The following is a 26,314-nucleotide window of genomic DNA, read 5'->3' on the forward strand; positions in this document are numbered from 1 at the left end:
CAACTTTCTCGGTAGTTCCGACAATTCCTGACAATTCCGGTTGTTCCCGATAGTTCCGGCAGTTCCCGGTAGTTCCGGCAGTTTCGACAGTTCCCAACAACTCCAGTTGTTCCGGCAGTTCTGACTGTTCCGACAGTTTCCGGCAGTTCTCGATAGTTCCAGCTGTTTCGACAGTTCTTGGCAATTCCCGACAATTTCGATTGTTCCGGCAGTTCCGGCTATTCCAGGTAGTTCCGGCAGTTCTCGGTAGTTCCGGCAGTTCCCGGCAGTTCGTGGTAGTTCCCGGCAATTCCGATTGTTCTGGCAATTCCAACAATTCCCGCTGTTCCCAACAGTGTCGGCTTCTGCCCTCTGCGTCAGCTTTCTCCGCTGTTCCGGCTTCTGCTCTCTGCGTCAGTTTTCCGATAGTTCCCTTGGGGGTGCTTCATGTGATGTTGAGTGCATTGTGTGGATTGGTTATGTGCTAAGTCACCTGGTTCAAGTTTGTGTTTGAATTTGTCAACAATGAAATTTGAAAAAAACATCAAACAATATTTTCTGGATAAAGTTCACCATTAAATTCGAATATATATGTGTGTGTGAAAATTATATGTATTATATATTTAATACTTAGCTAAAATAATAAATATATTAAATTTAAACTTTAATTATATATCAATTCACATGATTAATAACTTTATAAATTTTATATAACCTATTTATTAATGTTATTATGCACACTTTATAATATAATAAATATTATAGAATATAAAACTTACCCTATTTTATCAATGTTGTTATTTATTAGAAAGTAATATTGCTTTACTCAAATTTGGAATTCATTACAATATGAAATTATTATGGGAACATACACATTGGGAAAGCTTACATATTAATGGTTATGTACAACCTTATGTCAATAATTCTAGGTCACGTTGAAGTGATAAATGAGTCATTGTTGGCAGGACACCATGTTGACGGTTGAGTGGGGTGTCGATGGTATCATGGTTTGGGTATATCTAAGTTTGATCATTTGGAAGATGTGTCACTGTATCATCATAATCATAGGGAAGTATCACCATTATGATTCCTAAATTAACAGATGCAACCCTTTGTGTTTGAATTTGTCAACAATGAAAAAAATTCATCAAACAATATTTTCTAGATAAAGTTAACTATTAAATTCGAATATGTGTATGTGTGTGAAAATTAATTATCTATATATATATATATATACAATAATAATAAATATATTAAATTTTAACTTTAATTAGATATCAATTCATATGATTAATAAATTTATATTTTTTCTATAATCTATATATTATTATTATTATAAACACTATAATATAATAAATATTATAAAATATAAAACTTACCCTATTTTATCATTATTGTTATTTATTAGAAAGTAATTGTAATGTTTCCTAATTAGGAAAAACAATGATATGAAAAGCAAAACAATACATACAACACAAAATTTTAGAACATTCAGTGAACACCCATAAAAACTCCAGAAATGTCAACCAACTAAGCCATTTTATTAAATAATTGGAGCAAGAGTACAATGGTGTGGAAGGAGTGCACCTAGGCTTGCCTCAATGGCAAGCTTGACAAGACCCAGGTGATAAAATAGAAAGCCCAGATGAAAGAACAAGCTGCTCCAATGATGCCCTGCGTTGCCCTAGAAAACTGCACTGTCTGCTGGAAAGATACTGCTGGAAACCCCACTTCCGGTGCTCAGAAAATTCTATAAAATTAGCCCCAAGCTCCTCACAAATAACCCACCAAAACCCAGAAAGGGTTTGGTCTGGTTCTGACCCCCGAAATTCGGCCCCAATTACCACGTCCTCCTCCAACAGCTGGGAAATACAGCCTGCCTGCAAACTACCTGAAAAAGCTCTCCAATCAGTGATTGTGTGTTTAGCTCTGTATCCCTCCAAACTCCTCTCCAAATTGGTACGATCTGACCTCCCTAGGGTGGCACTCGAAGCCCCTCGAATAAAGGGTGAGCTCTCCGCTTGGAAAACTCGATGCTGAACAACAGTGTGACCCGCTAAGCAACTCGAGCAACAATAGAAAGTTTGATTGGCAAAAGACTCCAAATGTGGCTGAGCTTCTCCTATTTATAATTTGTGAGTTCCTTTTTCCCATGTGCCCCCCCCAAAAGGCTCTTCGACCCCCTTTCCTTGGCTATTCAAATTCCTTCCTTGGCAAGTGTGTTTTCCCCATGCGTGTGGTCCCCACACTCCACTAGCAAAAACATTTTGGCCTCCCTTTTCTCCTAAGTTCTTTTCCAAAAATTCATGGGTCCCATGGTCAACAAAAATAGCAAAATTGTGGAAATAAAGTTAAGATAAATTAATTTGGGAAGGGACATTACAGTAATATTGCTTTATTTGAATTTGGAATTCATTGCTATATAAAATTATTATGGGAACATACACTTAGGGAAAACATACATAAAATTGTTATGTACAACCTTATGTCAATCATTCTAGGGCATGTTGAAATTATAAATGAGTCATTGTTGGCAGGACATTGTGTTGACGGTTGAGCGGGGTGTCGATGGTATCAAGGTCTGGGTATATCTTTAAGTTTGAGCATTTGGAAGATTTGTCACTGTTGGAAATATTGAGAGGGGGTGAATCCGTATTTCTCTTATTTTTCACAATTGGTTAGTTTATTCTTTTGAATATTCAAAGCATCAAAGGAAACACATGAAACATCACCACATCAATGACACAGTACATACAACTTTACCAGATGAACTGGAAGGAACTGAAATACTACCCAAGGGCTTTACCAGCAAGGCTGGAAGGAAGCTAATGCTCCCTAAGGCCTGAAGAGTTTTACAGATCCAAGTCTGTAGGAGTCTTCAGTGTCCCCTACACAACTCAACTTTTTTGCTCCACATTTCAACCACTCCTGTTGCCACTGTTGTTGCACTATCACTGCTGTCTTTGCTGCTGCTGTCCACTCTTATTGATCCGAATGGAAAATGGCATCTACCCATGGTATTCATCCACCCATGGAATTTACCCATGGTATTGTAAGTGGCATCCATCCATGGTATTAAAACAAAGAATAACTGTAAAAGCTATATTGTGGTGGACAATCTGTTATTTTACAAAATGTGACTTGTTACTTATAGCCTTTTTTGGTTACAATACCATAGGTAAATTCCATGGGTGGGTAAATACCATGGGTTGATGTCACATACAATATCATGAGAAAATGAATACCATGGGTGGATGCCACTTACAATACCATGGGTAAATTCCATGGGTGGATGAATACCATGGGTAGATGCCATTTTCCATTCGGATCACTTACTACCACTGCTGTCTCTGCTGCTGCTGTCCACTTGTACTACCACTGCTGGCTACTACCACTATCCACTCTCACTGTTACGGCACTTCACAACTACCTTCATCACTGCCACACTTGTTGCCACTGCTTCTACACTTCACTTCTACAACTACGAGATCATCAAATCTCTGGTACTCATCAACTACCTACAAACTACTGTTCACTGTTGCCACTTGGATGCCTCAATGACTGTATCTCAGATGTGCAATGAGTGTCTCTGCTACTAAAGGATGTGACAGCAAGCTGAACAAATGTGCCTCTGTTTAAACCACTCACACAATCTTTCATACACAGGTACTGTTAAAGCTTAGTAGGCAACATTCATAATGTTTCTCCTTTGCCTAGAAACAACCGAAGATGAACTTCTCTGAGATATTTACTGCAAGGACCTCACTACTGCAAGAGTTATGATGACTAACTCTTTACTGCTACAACCAACTCCTTACTGCTGCAATGTGTAAACTTCAGGTGATAGATCATACCCCTGCAATCTAGACCACCACGTCCTTCAATAGGGTCAAACCTTCCACCAAATATCTTAAGTCTGTTGAAACAATATCATTTGACAAGTATGTATGACAATACAGGTGGCATCAACTCCATCAAGCGTACAAGGATTATACTAACAACTCAGTCTTTAATTCTGCTGTCATCAACAGACTTATACACCCTCTGTCTTGGCATGATCAAGGTAGGTTACTGCCATCTAAGGTCACTGTCATTGAAATGTTGCCATACATTAGAGATTACTGTCATCAAAGGAATGTCATTATTGTTATTAGGTTTGCATCAAGTGTCACTGTTGTCAATAGTCCTATCTCACACATGAATATTGAGAGCCATAGAACATGATGCTAATCAATTGAATATTAAGAGTCATAGATTCATAGTATCACTCTTATGTAAGCCATAGAGAATAGGTAGCGAGCCATAGATTCACTATGTGAATACAGAGTCACTGTTATGCATGTCAATGAATAGAGCGATTCATATAAACTATGGTTTCATTGTTGAGAAACTTTGTACCAAGGAAGTGTTTCCTAGGCATTTATCCTTTTGGCCTAGGAAGACACATTAATCCTTTTGTCTATTGACATTATGTGTCTTATTAATGTCAAGGAGTTAAAGTACCTTTTATGAGTTGTGTACCTTGTATGTTTAATTTATTAAAGTCACATGTGTATTAAAGTGATTTTAATATTTTGAAAGTCATTTTATGAGAGAAAAAGTGACCATGGTACTAAAACATTAAAAGGTACTAGGAATTGTTTTTAAGTGAGCGGGTCAACATGAGAAAGGGGTCAAGTGGGGGCTTATCTCAACCATATATCTCATGGGTTGAAACTTGAGATTTAATCTCAGCCCTTGATCTCTATGTTTAAGCTTTCTTCTCTTATGGAAAGACAAAAGGAAAGAAAAAAGGGTTTTTCATATCATTATTCTTCTCAAAGGACAGAGGAAAACGTAGGAGGCAGCAAGGGAGATTGCAAGGAGAAAAGTTTTGATTGTAGGGAAGGAGGCAACATATAGTGAGGAGGAACCTGAGTTTTCAGCCCCAAGACTGGAACGAATCCCAAGATTCTTGGGGACAGAGTTTAGGCCAAGTGCGTGAAGTGTTTAGGCCGAAAATAGAGGTTATCAGTACGAATTTTTGGTGAAGGAACATGCCAAATTTCTGGAGAGAAACAGGCTGAGTTTAAAGCTAGGGGGTAGTCAACTTTGTTGTGGAACCGGGACGAGTTTAAGGGTTGATTTGACTGGTAGATATACCAGATTTCTCACACACTGTCAGACTGAATTTCTGAAGGTGTATAGGCCAAGTTCTGTGGAGAGATTAGGTCGTGAAGGAGGGTAAACCTAGGTCGAATTTTCTGGGTTACAATGCTCAAGAAGTTCACAGTTTGAGTGCATTTCGAGTCTCCTCCAACACTGGGTTCAAGTCTGAAAGCAGTCAGAGAGTGTGCTCATAGTTCCAAGTCTTCCATGCTCTGTTTGACACCAAAATCAGTCACTGTTAGCTGCACAGAAAACCAAGCAAAGGCAGTCAAAGTTTATGACTGAGAGGACAAAAGAATAAGGGAGATAAGTTTATTTTTTTCCTGTGTATTAATTTTCTTATGAAGCAATTAAATTATTAAAGCCTCCTTGAAGACTGGTTTTCCCGAACTGTGGGGTTTTTCCAGGGTCAAGTTGACCAAAAATAATTGTGTCAGTGTGTATTTAATGTGTGTTTGCTTGCTTATTTATTTCCTATATCAGCTGAACAGAGAAAAAATAGAGTAGTCCTTATGTTTCTTGTTAAATGCAAACTAACATATACATATCAGTCATATGTAATAATGGGTTTTGGGCATTAAAAGCTTGGCAAGAACTTGAAACTGGGTGGACTACACCAGTAATAAATTTTTTTACATGGTATAAGAGCTTGAGGGAGTCAGATCTGAAGTTGTTATCATCTGATAGGAGCAGCAAACAACCTTTTGCCAAAACAGTGAGAAGACAACCTAAAACCTCATTCAGAAATCCAAAGGACTGTTGGTTGAGAGGCAGGAAGGCTGACTAGTGACAGATCTGTAAGAGATCTGAATTTTTTGTGTTGGTTGAAGGGTCATGGTGACTGGTATAAAGGTGGAGGACAAACTTGTAGCGGCAGAAAATTTTGGCCCCGGGAAGGAGATGATGACATTTTTGTTTGAGGAGTTGGAGGTATGGGACATTGTGGAGAGTCTTGTGCAACCTCCTACAGATCAAACTCAGTTGACATAGTTCAACAAGAAGAATGTGAAAGCGAAGATAATCATTCTTGATGCCGTTAGGGACAAACTATTCCCTCATGTGATATGAAATTTGCCTACGAGATGTGGGAGTCTCTTGTCACATTACACCAGAGTTCCAATGAGAACAATAAAAATGGTGTTGAGGCAGAAGCTAAGAAGAGCTAAGATGACCAAGACCGACAGTGTGATCTCATACTTCACCAAGATCTCTTAGGTGAAGGATGAGTTGGCTGCCGCGGGAGAGGCTATTCCTAAGGACCAAGGTTGCATGAAACAGGGAAAAGGGTACGAGTTTCCGAAACGGGAATCGATACGAAACGCAACCTCCCCAAATTTTGGAAATAGGGAAATGCGAATATATATATTTTAGGACATTTAAGAAATATGTGCAATCATAAAGCATATATGATACATTCTAATTTATTACATTATGATAAAATTGTCAATTGTCAATGCATAAACTATAAGTCTCTAAATTTACATCACATTTACTCATGAATGATCACATAATGAAAATAGAAATATCCAAAATCAGCGACGAGAAATTTCTAATTTCTTGTCTCGTGCTTGATTGGGAGTCTCCTCCTACATAGTCGAACGAATTTAGTACTCTTGATTAAATACAAGTTTCATACCCTAGTACTCTACATGCTTTTGATTATTGGGAGTCTCCCCTGCATAGAGGGCTTGGTTCTCTTGATTAAATACAAGTTCCATACCCTAGTACATGATAAAATCCAATGGAAACATTGCATTCCCCCCAATCTTGAAATCCTGAAAAACGGATAAGTCTGCTGGATTTTGAGTGAGATATAAAATTCTACTTTCTCCATATGAAATCCAATGAGGGTGAAACCACTCTGCAATATCATGAGTCATTTCATGGTAATGTTAAAAATTTAAGTAAAATGATGAAAATGAAAAATAAAGGAGAATATCACTTTTACTTTAAGAATTTAACATTACCATGAATTGCATATGCCTCAAACTTCTGATGAACTGCATATCAACACTAGGGCAAAAGTTCACTTTTATAACTTTAGACAGGCATCTAGAAGCAACTAGAAGTCATTAAAAAAACATAATAATAAATTAGAAAACAAAATAAAAAGAAACACAACTTACAAGGGGAAACGTGCGTTGTACGGCCATGAAACGCGTTTCACGGTTGTACCACACCTGTTTTAGGGTTTCGTTTCCGTTTCTGTACGGAAACGGCCTCCTACCGTGCGTTTCCTGCAACTTAGCTAAGGACCAATTGGTCAAGATTGCACTAGATGATTTCTCAGAGAAGCGAGATGGATTCATACATGGCATTGTGGTTAGAGAGTACTTTCCAGATTGGAGAAGGATGTGGGGTGATTTCATCCAGGAGGAGACTAGGAGGGGTGACAAGGTGGGCAACCAGAGTGGCAGGGGAGATGAGGAGGAGAATGTTATCCTTGTAGCAAAGGGCAAGAAGAAGCAAGGGTCCACCAGTGGGTCCTAGCAATAGGAGGAAGAGAAATTCGAGAAGGACATGAGCAAAGTGAAATGCTTTGCTTGTGGGAAGATGGGTCACTATGCATCCAAGTGTCTCGAGAAGAAAGGGAAGAAGAAGGAGAAGGAAGTGGCAACATCAACTGAGGTGGAGGAGTTCACCTCGAGTTTTATACAAAGTTTGGGGTGATGGTGAGCTTAGCCACTAGTGCTATATCCACAAGTGTCTGGCTTATAGATATTGGAGTATCTAGCCATATGACAGGAGTTAGGGAACACTTTATGAGTCTTCCAAAGGGTTTAGACTTAGAGGTGGTGCTTGGAGATGACACCAGGGGTAGAGTGACATGTGTGGGTATTGTGTCCTTTTAGAGGGAGTCATTGCCACCTCTGAATGTGACGAAGGTCCTTTATGTACAGGGGCTGAGGAGGAACCTCTGTTTCCTGTATTGAGGACAAGGGATATGTTGTGTTGTTCCAGGATGGACAGGGGTTGATGTATCACATGGGATCTAGCATAACATCTACTAGAGTGATTAGTGTCCACGAGGGGAGACTTTACAGGTTTATGTTTCAACCTTCCAGGACTGTGAGGAGGTCACAAGTGGGTGACCATGTAGAGGGCTGAGGGGGAACCTCTGTTTCCTGTATTGAGGACAAGGGATATGTTGTGTTGTTCCAGGATGGACAGGTGTTGATGTAATGCATGGGATCTAGCATAACATCTACTAGAGTGATTAGTGTCCACAAGGAGAGACTTTACAGGTTTATGTTTCAACCTTCCATGACTGTGAGGAGGTCACAAGAGGGTGACCATGTAGAGCAGCAGGCTCCTGGGCAGGGGAGCGCACTACAGGTTTCAGGGTCCACTGGTACAGGTTCACAAAGGCCAGGAGGATTACTGGCTTCTGGGGTGACAGGTTCACAGTGTAGGATCTCTGAGTGCAATATATTAGAGTGCAGGAACTTTGAATACATGATCACTATAGGCCATAGGGGCATCTTCATTAGGGCCACAAGTGTCAGGGGATGGAGATGAGGCTCCCACACTTGTGCAAGAGACTTCTTCAGGGAGGAGGAAGCTGGGAAGGCTTTATGGTACCTTGAAGGAAGCACATGAGTCAGTGAGGGAGCAAATCACTAGAGGGGTTGGGTGGTGATGTGGCAGGAGTAGTGGGTGACATGATGGTACCAAGGAGTGAGCATATCCACTTCAGAGATAAGAATGGAGTGGTGGGAAACAATTTCCTCAGTAAGAGGGAGTGTTGAGAAAATTTGTACCAAGGAAGCGTTTCCTAGGCATTTATCGTTTTGGCCTAGGAAGACAATTAAATTATCCTTTTGTCTATTGATGTTATGTGTCTTATCAATGTCAAGGAGTTAAAAGTACCTTTTATGAGTTGTGTACCTTGTATTTTTAATTTATTAAGGTCATGTGTATTAAAGTGACTTTATATGTAAAGTACTAAGTTCATTTTATATTATGAAAGTGACTTTTATATTTTAAAAGTCACTTTATGAGAGAGAAAGTGACCATGGTACTAAAACATTAAAAGGTACTAGGAAGTGTTTTTAAGTGAGGGGCCAACATGAGAAAGGGGTCAAGTGGGGGCTTGATCTCAACCATAGATCTCATGGGCTAAGATTTAATATCAACCCTTGATCTCTAGGTTTAAACTTCCTTCACTTATGGAAAGACAAAAGGAAAGGAAAAAGGGTTTTTCAATTCATTATTCTTCTCAAAGGACAAAGGTAGGAGGCAAGGAGGTTGCAAGGAGAAAATTTTTGATTGTAGGGAAGGAGGCAACATATAGTGAGGAGGAACTTGAGTTTTTGACTCCAAGACTGGCACGAATTCCGAGATTCTCAGGGAGAGTTTAGGCCACGTCTGTGAAGTGTTCAGGCCAAAAATACAAGAGGCTATTAGTCTGGATTTTTGGTGAAGGAATAGGCCAAATTTCTAGAGAGAAGTTGGCCGAGTTTAAAGCTAGGGAGTAGTCGACTTTGCTGTGGAACTAGGATGAGCTTAAGGGTCGATTCGACTGGCAGATATACCAAATTTCTCACAGATTGTCAGACTGAATTTCTGAAGGTGTATAGGCCGAGTTTTGTGGGGGCTTGATCTCAACCATAGATCTCATGGGATGAGATTTAATCTCAACCCTTGATCTCTAGATTTAAACTTCCTTCATTTATTGAAAGACAAAAGGAAAGGAAAAAGGGTTTTTCAATCATTATTCTTCTCAAACGACAAAGGTAGGAGGCAACAAGGGAGGTTGCAAGGAAAAAAGTTTTGATTGTAGGGAAGGAGGCAACATCTCAATTAGGAGGTCAAGTGGGGGCTTAATCTTAACCATAGATTTCATGGGCTGAGATTTAATCTCTGCCCTTGATCTCTAGGTTTAAACTTCCTTCACTTATGGAAAGACAAAAGGAAAGGAAAAAGGGTTTTTCACTTCATTATTCTTCTCAAAGGACAAAGGTAGGAGGTAGTCAAGGAGGCTGCAAGGAGAAAATTTTTGATTGTAGGGAAGGAGGCAACATACAATGAGGAGGAACTTGACTTTTTAGCTCCAAGACTGGCACGAATCTCGAGATTCTCGGGGAGAGTTTGGGCCACGTCTGTGAAGTGTTCAGGCCGAAAATACAAGAGGTTATCAGTTTGTATTTTTGGTGAAGGAACAGGACAAATTTCTGGAGAGAAGCAGGCTGAGTTTAAAGCTAGGGAGTAGTCGACTTTGCTGTGGAACTAGGATGAGCTTAAGGGTTGATTCGGCTTGTAGATATACCAGATTTCTCACAGAGTGTCAGATCGAATTTTTGAAGGTGTATTAGGCCGAGTTCATCTCATCCATGCATGCAAGCATATTGAGGACATCAATGACGATATCATGCACCTGCTTTGACATCAATGACAACATACTTAACAATCACCTTATCATCATAATCATAGGGAATTATTACCATTATGATTCCTAAATTAACACATGCAATTGTTTGTATTGCATGTTAAATATCCTTATTGAAGACCATATTGAATTTACATAAAAGTTTGGAGAATTTTATCTATATTTTTGAGATTTGACTAAATTTAGGATTCCATGTTTCAGTTCCGACGAATCCAATGACTTGGGTAATGTGATGGACATGCACATATGGAGGTAGCTTTTCTTTTGGATTGCTAGACCTTGTATGGAAGCTTATGTGGCTTTCTTCCTTGGAGCGTTGGAGTCCTTTAGACAACGTGGGGGCTTTTTTCACATTGGCCACATGGGAGTTGTTTGCTGACTTGTGAGGACATCTTACTTTGCTGGAGGAGCACTTGGCATTCTAGAGGAAGGTTTTGAACCCTAGATGGGATGTGTTACATCAAAATATAACTCCTTAGTGCAAAGCCTCGCTAAGCAACCTTAAATCTGTTAGAAAATCAGCAAGGCATAAATATTGTCTTATATTGATAATTACTTGTGATATTATTATGATCTTATTAACTTTTTTGTGTTCTTCTTTTATCTTTTTCTCATCAAGCAAATATCAAAACAAAACATGAAGATCAGGGACACTAGATGTAGGCACTCATCCAAGGCCAAAACCCCTATATAGGTTAAAACCCAGTCAAAGAACTCGCCCTTCAGTAGATTCAAAATGAGATAGATCAAGACCTTAGATCAACAGACCTTCCTCCTCCACCAAGTCAACCTTCCAAGATGATTTAGTAGTCTCTTCTTATCCAACATCTTTAATGCAGTAACAATCCAAAAATTCGACTTCCTAGCTATAAAATTTTGACTCCCAGCGACAAAATTTCAGCCCAGCTTCAACTTTGCAGTTTTTTTGCCCCTCTAGTAGCTTCATAGCTTCACACGTATGTGAGAGAGAGAGAGAATTTCGACTTCTTTTGCTTGAGAGAGACGTCCTTCTTCGCTATTGCTTTTCTCTTCTTTCCTTGAAATTCACACTTTTTTTGGGCCTTGAATTTGTAGATCGAACTTGTTGAGTGAGTGTGTCAAATGAGGTCGAGTTGTTGCATTTATATAGGAGTTTATGCCCCTTTGTTTAGGCCGACTTGGTGGAGGAGGCTTAAAAGACCTAATTTACATTAAAATGATTTTCTTTCTTGACAAATAAATCCCAAGAAGGGTTCTTTACATTATGACATGGACAAGGACACTTGCCATTAACCCTAGAAGCCTGCAATGGAGGCTTTAACTATAAACAATTGACCCAACCATGAAATCCATGCTTTAATAAGTCAATTTCTTTAATAATAAAATTTTATTTTTCTTTCTTTTGACAAATGCATGACTTAAATACAATTATGAAGACCGATAATAGTTACATTCTTCAACACTCCTTAACTAGGGAGGTATGCATAATTACATATGTATAGAAGTACATGGAAGATCTCCAAAATGAACTACAAAGAGTTCTAGCACACTCAGTGTTGCGGATTGGAAACCTGACCAGGGTAATCTATTTGGGTGGGACTAAGATGGACTCAAGTTTTCACCCACTCTAGGTACCATCAATCTTACTTGCTAACCATCAACCTAGGTGCGTATCCAAGGTCGGAGCTCCATGACCAACACCACCCTCCCTTTTCGGGATCTAGACATCAACACATAGGCGAACCAGATATCCTCCCAAGTGTCCGCCATTAGATGCTTCATCTCTCCCTAATAAACTAAACCAGATATGTCCATTTGTTCAAGCATGCTTCTAAAGTGTTCAATCTTCTTGTGGAGAGATTTACCTGTGCAAATGCAAACCCTAATTAGCAATAAACTTTCAAATATATATACAAGTAAACACAAATTGTTGGGGTCCTCAATAATCTTGATGCTGCTATCATCATCAAGTTATTCATATATAATTTATCGGAAGCTTTCTTCTTCTTTCATTTCTTCAGCAACACCAAACACATCCTCAGATTTTCTCAAGTCTTTTGTTTGCAACTTCATGAATATTTATCAATAGTACTTTTGTTTACTTCAAAGTATTCACTGTCATAATATGCCCTCCCTCTCAACTGGGGAGATATGCCCTTTCCTTTATTCAGGACCCGTCTCAACTTTAGGGAGATCAACCACTTCCTTCTTCTATAACTTCGAAGAAAAATTTCAGCCTTTCAATGCTTCATCTTTCTTATGGCATCGAGGTCATCTTGATCATCATCATTCTTATAACTTCCTTTTATTATGCTTCAATCACGAACATCGTTAACATCTTGAAGATCATGTATCTGCAAAACTTTTAATAGCAAGTACAACCAAATACAAACATACAAAAGCATGAAGTTAACTATATCGAAATCATATCATTATAATCATTCAAACCTTTAGACATCAAATCAACAAAGGTTACATCCTTTTACATGCTAGACTTTAACTTCTTGCTAGGGTTTTGTCACAAACCTTAGACTTCATCATCAAGACTTAAAGCAACTCAATCAAGATATCAATCTCATTATAAAACTTATACATCTAGGGCTTCAATATTACTTCCAGAATTATATGATAGACTCTACTAGGATTTGTGGCAAACCCTAGATTTTCATCAAAAGCTAAATGTTAATTTTCGAGATAACATGTTCTTTGCTTAGGTCAGTTATTTCATTAATCCATTAGCCCATTGTAATTCCATTAATCCATTAGTAATCACATTAACCATAACAGTGACTGATGAAAGAACATCAAATATAAATGTAGAAGACAAGCCAAGACAAGAGGACACCAGATTTGGCGGATGCTAAGGAAAAGACCTTAAGATGGGGAAAACCCTTTGATCAAATCTTCTTATTGTTATATCAAATGTTCAATAGAGAGAGAGTGTACAATCTTATAAGACAAAATAGACTTGCCAAATCACTGTTTTGTAAGGTCGACAAATCTGGTTAATGTAGCTTACTGCCTGGTTAGGGTTCCTAGTAGTCAATGTGCAACCTTCTCCCAATGAGATGCTCCTATAGCTGACCTCTTCCAGGCATCCAACAATGAACAAGGACTTGAGGCTCCTCGTCAAGGCACCCTACAACAACCCTGTACTAACAGTGACATGAATCTGCCCACAAACTAGGGTAACACTCTCTGTTTATACTGCGACCTACTCTTCTTGACTGTGACTGAGGTAGAGGACTAAAATTAGGCCATTTGGTCTCTCCACAAGTGCTTCCAATTTGCTGTTGTAGTACCCTTTCATGTGGCCCAAACCATAGTATCAAAACATGTGAAAATAGTCCCCAAATTCACCTTCAATCCAACGACCTGTTCAAACAAGGAAGCCACACTAAATCACAATATAGGCTACCCCAAACAATCCTTCTAGCCTTGGCTCAAGCTGCCCTAGGTCTACGACTCTCCTTCACAACAAATTTGCACCAAAATTATTCCTCAAGATGCTCGTCCTCCTTGCCTCAAACTGCCTCTAACTTGCTTGTTGGGAGAGCCGACTTGGTGTTGGGAGTCTCAAAATGACACTTTTACATTGAATTTAAGACTTCTTTCTTGATACAAAGTGCCCATAAGGGTCTTATACATATGAAAAATATTTAAATGGATTCAATAAACCCTAAAGCATGAAGAACATGCTTGAACTAATTAACAAAATAAAATATAGAGCATGAAACCCATGCTTTTCAAAATTTATGTTTTTCTCTTTCTTTTGATTTTACAATGAATATGAGTAAAATACAAATTATGAAGACTGAGCATAGTTACATTTTCCAACATATGCTCCTCTAGTAGACTTAGGCCCCAATTAAGTTGCCTAGCCCATGATGAAACCACATGCCAATCACACATAATTTCTAGTGCTGTATCTTGGCAATCAGATATAATTAATCATTAGTTCATCTAAGTGAACCAAGCTTGTTAGTCAAGGGAAAATTGAGACTTCATATGGGGCTTCTCTTCCAAATTTGGGGTTATGAAGACTGAGCGTAGTTACATTTCGAACATATGCTCCTTTAGTGGACTTAGACCCCAAGTAAGTTGCCTAGCCCATGATGTGTTGATTTTTGTAGCATCGGATGTGTTCTAGCCATGAAACTTTGTGGAGAGGCTAGAATACGTGTGTTTTCCAAAACCTAGAAATCGTTTGGGAAAATTCCACCTAGAGATGGTTAAATTAAAATAATTAATAATTTTTAATGTATTCTTAAGTTTAAACTTAGGAAATGTGATTAATTAAAGGGTATTAATTAAATATTGTGCGAATCTTTTAGATAAAGACGAGGATCAACTCCTAGTTAATCTTAGCCCTTGATTATGTTTTAATCTTGGTCGTTGGTGCTCCAACGAGAGATTATAAGAAGGAGCTTGATGGGCACTTGGAGAACATATCGAGATAGTGAGATCTAGAAATCAAATTTCTCAAGAGTAGCAACATTGAGTTGCAGGGGAGAGATCGAGTGATCTTCTTGCAATAAAGGGGCAGGGATAGTAGATCGGAGGAGCATTTTCCAGTTCCGGAGAGTGAAAGGTAGAGAAGGCAACGAGAGGTTCAGAGAGGCAACATAGTGCCACGTAGAGGTAGCGCAAAGCTTCATAGGGAGTCCGTATTTTTGCTGGGAGCAGTCGAGATCTAGAGTCGGAAGCTAGGGTGTGAGACCGGAGGGCTAGAGGGTCGAAATTCCAGTGAACAGAAGATCAAAGGAGGAGGTGACATAGTTCCTAGACGCTGTGACACAGATTTGCATACGCTGACGCAGAGTCAACGTGGGGCTAACTATCTAGAGCTTGGATCAGATTCAGATTGTTAGTGACAGTGTGTGATTTTTCTCACCACCTCTTTGCCAATTTATTCTCTGTATCAAATTGCTAGTTTGGGCATCTAATGATTTGTACTCAAATTACTACTGCATAATAATAAAACCCTCAGTTGCTGCACCGATTTTCCCATCCGGTGACGTTTGTCCAAAAAAAATGGTGTAATTGTGTGTGTGTGTGTTTATTTCTCTCCAGTGCAGTATTTAGTTCCGCATTATTTTATTTTGAGTAGGCTGCAGTGTATGTTTTTCGATATTTTCCGTAGGAAATTGCAAGTAATTTGTTTATAGTAATTTAACAGATAGGAGAAATATCATTAGTTTGCTGTAGTAGGAATCGGGTCACCGATTTTTCATATGGCATTAGAGCACAAATCGTAAGCCGGAGAGCTGAGCGCAAAAGGAAGGAGGCAGTTTGAATCTCTGCGGAGGCTGAAGTTCGAAATCCTTTAAGGCAGTGCAGTCCCTTGGGTCAAGAGGGTCAGTTTTTGAGGAAATTTATTTCTCTGAGAGAGTTGACAAAGAAACTAAATTTTCCAGATCGAAGAGTACCAGAGGCAGAGGGAGTAGCAGCAGTTTCCTTACAGAATAGATCTTTAGTTGGGGCTCAGATTCTGTAGCAATTTGCTAGTGCAAATAATGTCAGGAGGAAGGAAGAGCACACACTGAGGGAATTCTTTCCTCAGGGGACTTCTAGCCAAGAAGTTCAAATTTTCCCAACAGAGCAGCAGTAACTGTGTGCAGGATTTCTCACTCCAGAAGGGAGTGCGAATAGCTGGGCAACAGTTGCGCAGAGGAGAAGAGGAGGAGTTCAACATATTTTTCAGAGAGATGGCATCAACTAGGTTGAGAGATCAAGATTGGTTGGATAGAGCCTCCAACTATGTGATTTGGAAGGTTAAATTTCTTGCTTTCTAGATGAACATGATCTCAAGACTTATATCGATAGTGTGGTAGCTATACCCGCAAATGCAGATCTGCTTAAGCAATACAAGAAGGAGATGGCGAAAGCTAAGAGGCTGATTCTCAATGGGGTTGAAGATCACATGGTATCTCACATAGCTGGCAAAGATACTGCTCGACAGATGTGGGAGGCATTAGCTACGTTGTACGAAGGATCTTCCGAGCAACGGAAGATGTATCTCGAGGGAGATGCACGAGGATGCAGAAAGGGGAGCGTATAGACCCCTTCCTTACTAGGCTTTAGGATGTCTTGGACCAACTGTCTTCAGTAGGGTTAGTGCCCCAGCCTATAGGGTTGGTGCGATTAGATCTGAATAGATTTTTTGAAGAATGCCAAGTTTTCGTCCAGAGTATACTGGGTAGAAAAAAACTGCCAAATTGGGATCGTATGTGGACTGATTTGCAACAAGAGGAGATGAGGTGAGATTTGGTGAAGAGCACCATCAGTGGTAGTAGCAACAACAGTGGAACGAAGCAAGTAAAGGAAGAGGAAGATGTAGCCCTCGCATCGCAGGGGCAGCAAGAGCAACGCATGAAGAAGAAGGACATTTCCAAGATCAAGTGCTTCAAATGTGGTGAGCTTGGCCACTACAACTCTCAATGTCCTCTCAGAAAGAAGGACAAGGAGGGGAAGCAGGATTAGCAGGCTGCATCCGCTGAGATCGACAGGCTGTCCTCCAGATTGGAGGAAGAGTTTGCCATGATCAGCGAGTTACCTCTAGGAGTGAGGTGGGGTGATTTGGTTTTGTAGCCCCAAAGAGCTATAGGATGGGCAAGATTCTTGAGGAGGTCCACCTCCTGAATCAATACCTTGCTACGAGAGCACATAGTATGCAGTAGTAGGATGGATCAGTGGCAGTTGGTGCAGTCAGGTACCAGAGTGATAGATGCAATAGCTAGTAGTGATAAGATACTAGGCAACACAATGCAGAGTTGGAAGCAATGCAGTTGGCATAGAGCAGAGTCAGCAACAACACAAAGGCTTCAATGACAACACAAAGTCTAGCAGCAATCGAGACTCGAGTGACAAATGCATCATACTAACCACAGTTGGTTAATTTTGGATGCTTTTCCGTTGCAGTTGCAATTGCAGCTGGAGAAGGTTGCAGTGCAGATGCAGTGTTGGCAGCAGTTTAGGAGGGCCAACAACAACATGGATGCAGAAATCAGAGTTGCGTAGTAGTTGGTGGGTAGTAGAGCCAAAGATCAGCAGCGTAATAGGAGGTGTTATAGAGAAAGGGTGTTGCTTAAGTGGGTTGCAGCACTAGAACACATTTCTCGCTAAGAGGGAGTGTTGATTATTGTAGCATCAGATGTGTTCTAGGCACGAAACTTTGTGAAGGAGCTAGAATACATGTATTTTCCAAAACCCATAAATCATTTGAGAAAATTCCACCTAGAGATGGTTTAATTAAAATAATTAATCATTTTTTATTTTTTCCCAAATCTAGACTTAGAAAATGTGATTAATCAAAGGGTATTAATTAAATTTGGTGTGAATCTTCTAGATAAAGGCGAGGATCAATTCCCAGTTAATCTTAGCCCCTGATTTTTTTTTAATCTTCGCCATTGGTGCTCCAAAGAGAGATTATAAGAAGGAGCTTGATGGGCACTTGGAGAACATATTGAGATAGTGAGATCTAGAGATCGAATTTCTCAAGAGTAGAAGCGCTGAGTTGTCGGAGTGAGTTCGAGTGATCTTCTTGCAATGAGGGGTAGGGATAGTAGACCGGAGGAGCATTTTCCAGTTCCGGAGAATGCAAGGAAGAGAAGGCAACGAGAGGTTCAGAAATGTAGCACAGTGCCACACAGAGGCAGTGCAAAGCTTCAGAGGGAGTTCGTATTTTTGCTGGGAGCAGTGGAGATCTAAAGCCGGAAGCCGGGGTATAAGACCGAAGGGCCAGAGGGTTGAAATTCCAGTCAACAGAAGATCAGAGGAGGAGGTGACATAGTTCCTAGTGCTGTGACGCAGCTCTGCGTAGGTTGACGCAGAGACTGCGCAGAGGCAGCGTGGGGCTAGCTATCTAGAGCTTGGATCAGATTTGGATCGCCAGTGACAGTGTGAGATTTTGCTCACTACATCTTTGCCAGTTTATTCTCTGTATTAGATTTCCAGTTTGGGCATCTAATGATTTCTACTCAGATTACTACTGCATAAGAATGAAACCCTTAGCTGCTGCACCGATTTTCCCACATTGGGTTTTTCCGGGGATTTTTGTCCAAAAACAACGGTGTAATTGTGTGTGTGTTTATTTCTCTCCAGTGCAATATTTAGTTTTGTAGTATCTTATTTTGTGTAGGCTGCAGTGTATGTATTTCGATATTTGCCATAGAAAACTGCAAGTAATTTGTATAAAGTAATTTAACAAATAGGAGAAATATCATCAGTTTGCTGTAGTAGGAATCGGGTCACCAATTTTTCACATGATGAAACCACTTGCCAATCACACACAATTTCTAGTGCTGCATCTTCACGATCAGATACAATTAATCATTAATGCATCTAATTGAACCAAGCTTGTTAGTCAAGGGAAAATTGAGACTTCATATGGGGCTTCTCTTCCAAATTTGGGGTTTTGATCATGTAATAATGTTACCGCCTGGGTAGGAGTGGTTAATAAATGATCCTATTAAGTGTTCCCAACCCTTAAGAGGAAAGACATGTTCGTAGTACACCCTTAAATTAATAAGTGGCATGTGAATAATGATGACATGAATGGGGGCAAAGGGGTCTCAAGACCAAGTGCCATGGGTACAAGGACGACAATAATGAGGAAGTGCACATATTGGGTATATAGATGTAAGGAGGGAACAATCGTGGATACATGAGTTACTCTAACCTTTGTTTTTCCACCCTTTGTTTTTTTCCTTTTTCCATTTCTTGATTTTTCTTTAGATTACTTGCTCGGGGCTCCAGGAAATGAGAGCATGCTGTGAATTATGTATAGCAATTATTAGTCCCTTAATGTGGGGCAGTTCATCACCCACCAGGGGTTCAGACGTGCATGGGTTCCTTTATGATGTGAGGGGCACTCATGGGCCCTAGGAAAGGTGATGGCCATGATAAGGGGTAGAGGTCATGTTTGTCTTTTGCTCACGTGCTATATTAAATGTCTTGGACATCTTTTGCATTTTATGATCTTTCTTTTTCTTTTGTTTCTTGCTTATGGCCATGATATGCTTTTAACTTTCTTTTCGCTACATCAACCTCCGGGGCAATATTTCCAAGCTCAACCCAGATATGTGGACAAGGGGAGGAGGGGGTGTACTAGTTCCTTGTGGATCTAGTGGTCATATGGACCCATAGAAGGAAAAATGTGAAATTGGGCTCATAATGTGCGGAGGGGAGTGAAAAATGTGAAATGGGGAAATGAGATCACACTACCAAAATCGAGTTTTCTCCTAAATCCATAGGCCAATAGGGGAGATCTCACGAGATTTGGATTGAAGATTAAACCCCATTTAAAGTGAACAAAACCATGATCAAAGCCTTTCTTTCTTCCAAGTCACCCAATAATCCATGCCCAAAATGCCCAAATGAAAAAGAAGCATAAGCACCCGATTGCACGATGAAAAACATACCTTTTGGATCAGATTGCCCACCTTCTAACATGTGCTCTTGACAGATGGGCGAGAAAACATAAAACTGATGCAGGGAGCAGAGATAAAGTGGCACATCACATTGGCTACAAGGTGGCTCTTAGGGGCTGCTGGCTAGAAGAAGATGAGTAGGAGAAAAGATCGCCTAGGGGTACCCACTTTTGGTGGGCAACATGACACATCTCTTGGAGCATTCATGCCTTGGAGCCTTGCTTATTGAACAACATCATTTTGGAGCTTCACATGTGTATTTTAGAGTGGAGCGCTTTACATATCTAGACGTACTTGTTATAGATAGGTTGCTTGTAAGGGTTTTGGCACACTTTATATTGTTGGCCTCCCATACCTCTCATATAAATAGAGAAAGGAGAGAGTTCTTTCATTCATTGATCATCTTGTGTTAGAGATGCAAGGAGTGTAGCGCACTAGCCTCTCTCTTCTTGTAATCTTAATTGTGTCATCTCTCTTTGTCTTGGAGTGCTAGGGTTCTTGGTGAAGTTCACAGTTTTTTCAGGGTTAGGTTTTCACCCTAAGGAGGAAAAGAACCAACGGTTTGTGATAAACTTAGGAGCTTGATTGAGGAGGAAAGGACATGTCCTGGACATTTGTGAGAGACAAGTGCTAAAGCCAAGGATAACTTTTTGGTGTTGATGCTCATGTGTTATGAAGGCTAGCATTTTCTTAGTTATTGCTAGCCAATGTTTGTAGAGGGCAAGATTGTACCAGCTTTCTGATAAAGCATTGGTATAATACTATAAACATGTACTTCATTCTTAAATATATATATATATATATATATATATATATATATATATATATATATATATATATATATAATGTTTCTAGCTATCCAAAACTTGTGTAATTGCAGATTTGCGTTTAAGCTTGGAATGCCTTCTAGATTGTGTAATTTCCATGATTTGTTGTTCATGCTGATTTGATATAATATAGGGTTGAAATTGTTAAGTGATTTAACATATGACTGGAAGATAAGAGAGCAGATTCTCTGTTGTAAAATCTGCTTTAACATAGTGATTTTCAGATATGGTATATGCTTAGAAAAGTGTGCCCCAAGGGAACCTTTTAGTATATGTTTGGTATCTTTTTTTTTGGGCTGTCTACTGTGTTTGTTTGAAGTGAACTGAAATATTGTCTGCTGTTTGATGCTGTAACTTAATATTTCAGATTAGCCTTAAGGCTAAAGGTTGACAGGGATTAGATCCAGGAAACCCCAGTGTGAGGTGAAATTTCTGAATATACGTTAGTTATCCTAAAATGAAATTTCAACACTGATACTGGCTTACTATGCAATTTTTGTCAGTGTTGCAAACATCTCAATAACATCCCGATTTTATCGTGACATCGCGTTTTTTTGGCCTAGCTGATGTTTGCCAACTTTTACCTATATTTTGGTGGTATCTTAATTTTGGCGATGTTTGCTGATTTTAACCGATATTTTCATGATTTTTACGATTTTATGGTTTTCTGGACCCTTAGCTAATTTTATCCTGATGCTGATATTTGCAACATTGATTTTTGTATTTGATAATATTCAGGGTTTCTAAATATGACTGTTATACATCCTGGTGAGGTAAAATGATTTTTGGAGTCCATCATTATAAACTTTTCTTAGAGAGCTAGTGGCTTGTATTTGATCCTAAATGTTAATGCAATGTCTGATATATTTTTTGGATGATGAATGGAAAAACAGATTTGTAACTTTTATGTTCTCAGACTTCATTTTGATTTGGTCTCCAACAGGTGCGCTCATTAGCAGCTGAGTCTGATCGAGCATTCCAGGGAGGTCCTCTAGAGCGCACTTTCTATCAGGAAGCTTCCTTCACACCTGAAGAGGTAGTCAGAAGTTATAGTTCAACCAAAAGGAATATACTGGAGGAGGATTGGGAGATCAGGAATCTTTTTTCAAGTGTTAAAGCACCACCCCAATATTCAAATCGTCTTGATTGGTTTGCTGTTGATCTTGAAGGTGAACATTCTGCCCTGGATGGGCGGATTCTTGAAGAACATACTGAATATGTTGTAAAAGCCATCCACAGGGTATGCATGTTTCTGGCCTGGTTGGGGAAAAAAAGCTACATATTTATGTTTCTGAAGTTAAATTTATGGCACAAAGTAAAGTCAAACTATTTTTGATTTCATTGCCTATAAACTTTCTTCATTCTTTCAAAACTTTAGTTTCAATGTAGAAAGCGGAAATTCTATGAAATAGTGCTGTGTTTCATCTTGATATCACAGTCCCAATAAAATTAGTAGATAAAATAAGCACTAATAGTTTTGATACTTTTTGAATTGGTTCTCCTAAGTATGGTATCTGTGTAATTGTTTTGCCGGAGGAGAGCGATGTTTAGTTCTTCACATGGTGGAAATTTAAGCTTAAAACCATATTTTCATGGGGATGTGTTCCTGCCCCTTAATGGGTCGAAATAGGGATGTCACTGTTCTAGGTTACATGGGTACATACCAAGATATCCCTCAGGCTGCCCTCCCATTTAGGGATCCTCTTCCTAATTGGAATACATCCTCATTAAATTATGCACACACAAAGTATAAAGTTGCTGAGAGAGAAAAAGAGATAATAATAAATATGATAAAATGAAATGCACAAACAGTGTCTGTCTTGTGTGAGAGACAATCACCTGTACTACCAACAGTAGCTTAAGATATAATTAAGTCTAATTAGCTCTTTGCATAGTGACATAATTTTATTTATTAAAATTTAATACAATATCTGATTGTGAGTATGTCCTAAGTCACTTTATTATCTAATTCTAACATGCAGTAAGCAACGTGACCATCAGACTATGCTATCTCTATCAGTCCCTGTTGGGAAGCCCAAGATAAAAATGGAAAGAGAAATCAAAACCTAAGGTGCCTAACCCTACATGCTGTTTTGTGCACATATATGACAGAAAACAATCAGATCAAGTTTTTTTGTCCTTGTTGCTAAAATTGATGGGTGGAAGCCCAAAGCTACGTGTGGGCAAGTATTTCTAGCTGTGAGCACGGATGCACAGCTGTGCACATTGATTTCCATTTGTAGGCACTGATTTCCAGATGTGTGGGTACCATTTCACAGCTGTGGGCATTGTTTTGGCTACTGATTTCTTGCTTTGGGCAGTGATTTTATGCTGCAGGCACCATTTATGTTCTGTGGGTATCAATTTATTGCTTTTGACATTGATTTCTTGCACGTGGAATCTGATTTCTTGCTATAGGTATGTTATTCTTTGCAATATTGATGTCTTTTTCAAACTGGGTATTGATAATTTGTTTGTGGGCAGCAACAATTTGTTGAAAATTGGCAGCTCAGGGATGAATTTCCTTGATTAAAATTTCATTTCTGACAATTCTGGAGTGACTTTCTAAAAATAGAAAGTCATGTCTATCATCTCAAGCATGACTTTCCAAAAATAGTAAATCACCTTGCATCAATTGGGAATCAAGTATAGATGTTGGAAAATCACTCAACTTATCATTAATCAAGCTTAATAGCTCCATTTTTGACTTAATCATCAATATTATCATTGCCTTTATTATTATCCTTATGATACTATGATATTATTATTAAAAGGAATTTCAAGGCACCTTACCCTCTCAATCATTTTGTTCTCCTCTCTCTTTGTTGAATCACAAGGCACTATTACGCTCAATTTAGCAAGGGTCCTAGGAGGTGTTCCAAAGGTACTACTACTAGATCAAGTGGCAACAATGGGATAAGGACCCTCTGTCACCTTAGTTGATGTCTGCTGCTCTTTGCGGACTTTTACCGATGGGAGGAGTCTCGGTATAAGGAAATCACTAGGAATGATGAGTTAATGATAGGATAGGTAGTGATTTCTGGAGGTCATTCACAAGAGATACTCAAATAATAGGGCTTGCTTGCTTTAGAAGCAAGGTGAGGGGCTCTCTAAGAAAGGCTCAAGAGAGGCTTAGACCTAGAGATTAGAGTTATTCCTTAATGAGGATGCCCTAGACCTAAGATTCCTTTGGAAACAAGGTTTCTAAGTGACCTTGAGAGATAAGGAATGATAGAGATGTGGGACCACAAAGAAACCCACGGGGACCTGAACAAGATCTAGGAGTTAGGGTGAAATCTTCAAACAAGAATCTAGGTCAAGGAAGGGTGAAGAAAGGATCAATAATAGATGAAATTCCTTCGAGTTTTCAAGCACAAAAGACCCCTTAGAAAGCCACTAACCTAGAAAGAGCTTAATCAAAGTGATTTTGGAGCTAGGACTTGGTGTTTCTTACAAACCGACTGTGGGATTGGCTTCAAAATTTGAGGGCCAGTGGGAGACACCCCAATGCAGTTCCTTGCCAACTCACTTTGCAAATTGATGTCTCAAATGAAATTCGTTGGATGCCCTAGCTAGGTCGTCTTGGGTTAGGGAAAAACTTGAGGAAAAGAGAAAACATTTAGGGTGATCATCAAGGATTGAAACCAATGCCTAGAAAATTGTGGAGAATGGAGTCAAAGTGAATTTGATTTAAGGATTTTTGCCCTGCTGAGGAGTCATATTGCAACTTTGCTAGCCCTAGAGAGGTAGCTACAACATAACAAGAATTTATACTTCACTTTGCAAAATTAATGGAGTTTCAAGGTGAAAGGCATCAACCCACCCCTAGGAGTGTTTCGATCTTCTTGCCAAGATGAATAACATATACAATGAGCCAAGATTACATGTGTTTATGAATTTCACATCAATAGTTAGGGCACAAGAATAATCAAAGCATAGCTTTCCATAATTTAGTCAATAAACATGAAAGTTTTTGCATAAGAGAGCACGCACTTACATGACAAAAAAATATATCCATCCATTAGACTTGCAAAAATGAAGCTCCAAGACAATATAACAATTATCCAAACATCAAAATGCATTAATTAATCTCCAATTCATCCATTAATAACAGGGCCGAGTTCTTTTCTCCAAAGAGATACCAATCTAAGTGATGATGAGAGATCAAATGATCCTCTCTTAAATTTATATGATCCTCTAAGGGGTTCGAATGACTAAATTTTGCCTAATGATACCCCTAATAATAAAATAATGTGCAAATAACAATACTTTGGTGACAAGCACACCAAATAGCCCCACAATAAGAATAATTAGCCTCTAAAGAGGGCTGAAATGATAGATAAGTAGTGGGCCAAATGAAGTCCCTCATGTGCCAAATCAAAGAGGGCTCCAACAATAGTGATAAAGGGGGTCGCCCTTTGATCTCCAAGCAAATGACCTGTGGTGCTCCCAATTGGCTATGGGGGCACAAAGAACATCCTCATGGGTCTCAAATTGTATCGAACAAGCATGTGCTCCATCTGTAAGGGCTAGGACAATGATGCAAGCCCTCCCTTGTCTCCCTAGGTGAGACAAAACCCCATCTGGGCCTTGGATCAACTGCCAAGTGTGTAGCCGACTGGGCAATGTGGTCCAAGTGCATCATCATTATCGAATAAATGGGACACGAGCAAACAATGAATAGTGCTGAAGGATCCCATGGCGTGACTATCTGCTCTCTGCTATAGTGGAGGCCCATGGCTCTCAATGCACACGCTACAAGTGCCATTAAAGACCCTCTAGAGGGTTTGGGCCCCGTATAGGGAGACCAAACCCTAAGATGAAGACCCACCTACAATCCTGTATAAGATCCAATGCGTCTCCTCACCTTCCAGCACAACAGTTCATTAATGCAATTAAGTACAAGTGTTTCCAAGTACAAGAAAGAGGTTAATTAAGGACCCTATTAGGTGGTCTCAGCCTCCAAGGGAGCTGTAAAGTTCCTAATAGGAAATTAGCAGTGAATAACAGAAAGACTTCTCTCAATAAGCCCACAACAACCCAGAAAATGTTTTGGCTAATTCCGACCTTCCAAAATTGCCCTATTTTGGCACTATGCCCTCCTGAACAAAGATTGCGTCCCTTAGTGATGAAATCTGCTAAAACCCTCCTTATTCCTCCTCAATCTGCTGTGGAAGTGTTTTAGGAAATTTCCCCTATAGTAAGAGAGGCATCCTAACACAAATCCCAGCACTCAAGAGCTGGGCCCAACACCACACAAATCTGCCTAGCGTCCTCCCCTTGCGCAGACCCTGAAAAGAGAAATACGTCCAACTCAAAAGCAGTAATCTCTAGCTTCCAAATTTTCCACAAGGCTTAGTCTTCCCCTGGAGAAACTACATTAAATTTCCCTCGATAAAACACCCCCGGAAGCTGTTGAAAAGAGTGATACGATCTCCCTACTACGTCCTTCCTGGAGTACGAATTGGCTAAAGGAAACCTATTGAAATGGGCTCCAAACTCTGCAAATCTCCTCATACAAGTAGCAATAGATTACCTCCCTGGGGTGGCACTAGTGGTCC

General features: G+C 39.5%; 1 protein-coding gene across 3 annotated transcripts in view; it reads left to right on the forward strand.

Moving 5' to 3' along the window:
- LOC149205501 (phosphatidylinositol deacylase) overlaps positions 1–26,314 on the forward strand; it is a 301,939-nt gene that overhangs the window by 11,623 nt on the left and 264,002 nt on the right. For all 3 annotated transcript variants that reach the window (XM_089395083.1, XM_089395085.1, XM_089395082.1), the window contains exon 2: positions 21,697–21,993. In XM_089395083.1, the coding sequence (XP_089251209.1) occupies positions 21,697–21,993 (297 nt within the window). The remainder of the gene's footprint in view (positions 1–21,696; positions 21,994–26,314) is intronic.

Source organism: Pinus tabuliformis, chromosome 1_2, assembly GCF_031772625.1.
Source record: "Pinus tabuliformis cultivar Carrire ecotype Pingquan chromosome 1_2, CPIR1, whole genome shotgun sequence".
Taxonomy (NCBI): Eukaryota; Viridiplantae; Streptophyta; class Pinopsida; order Pinales; family Pinaceae; genus Pinus; species Pinus tabuliformis.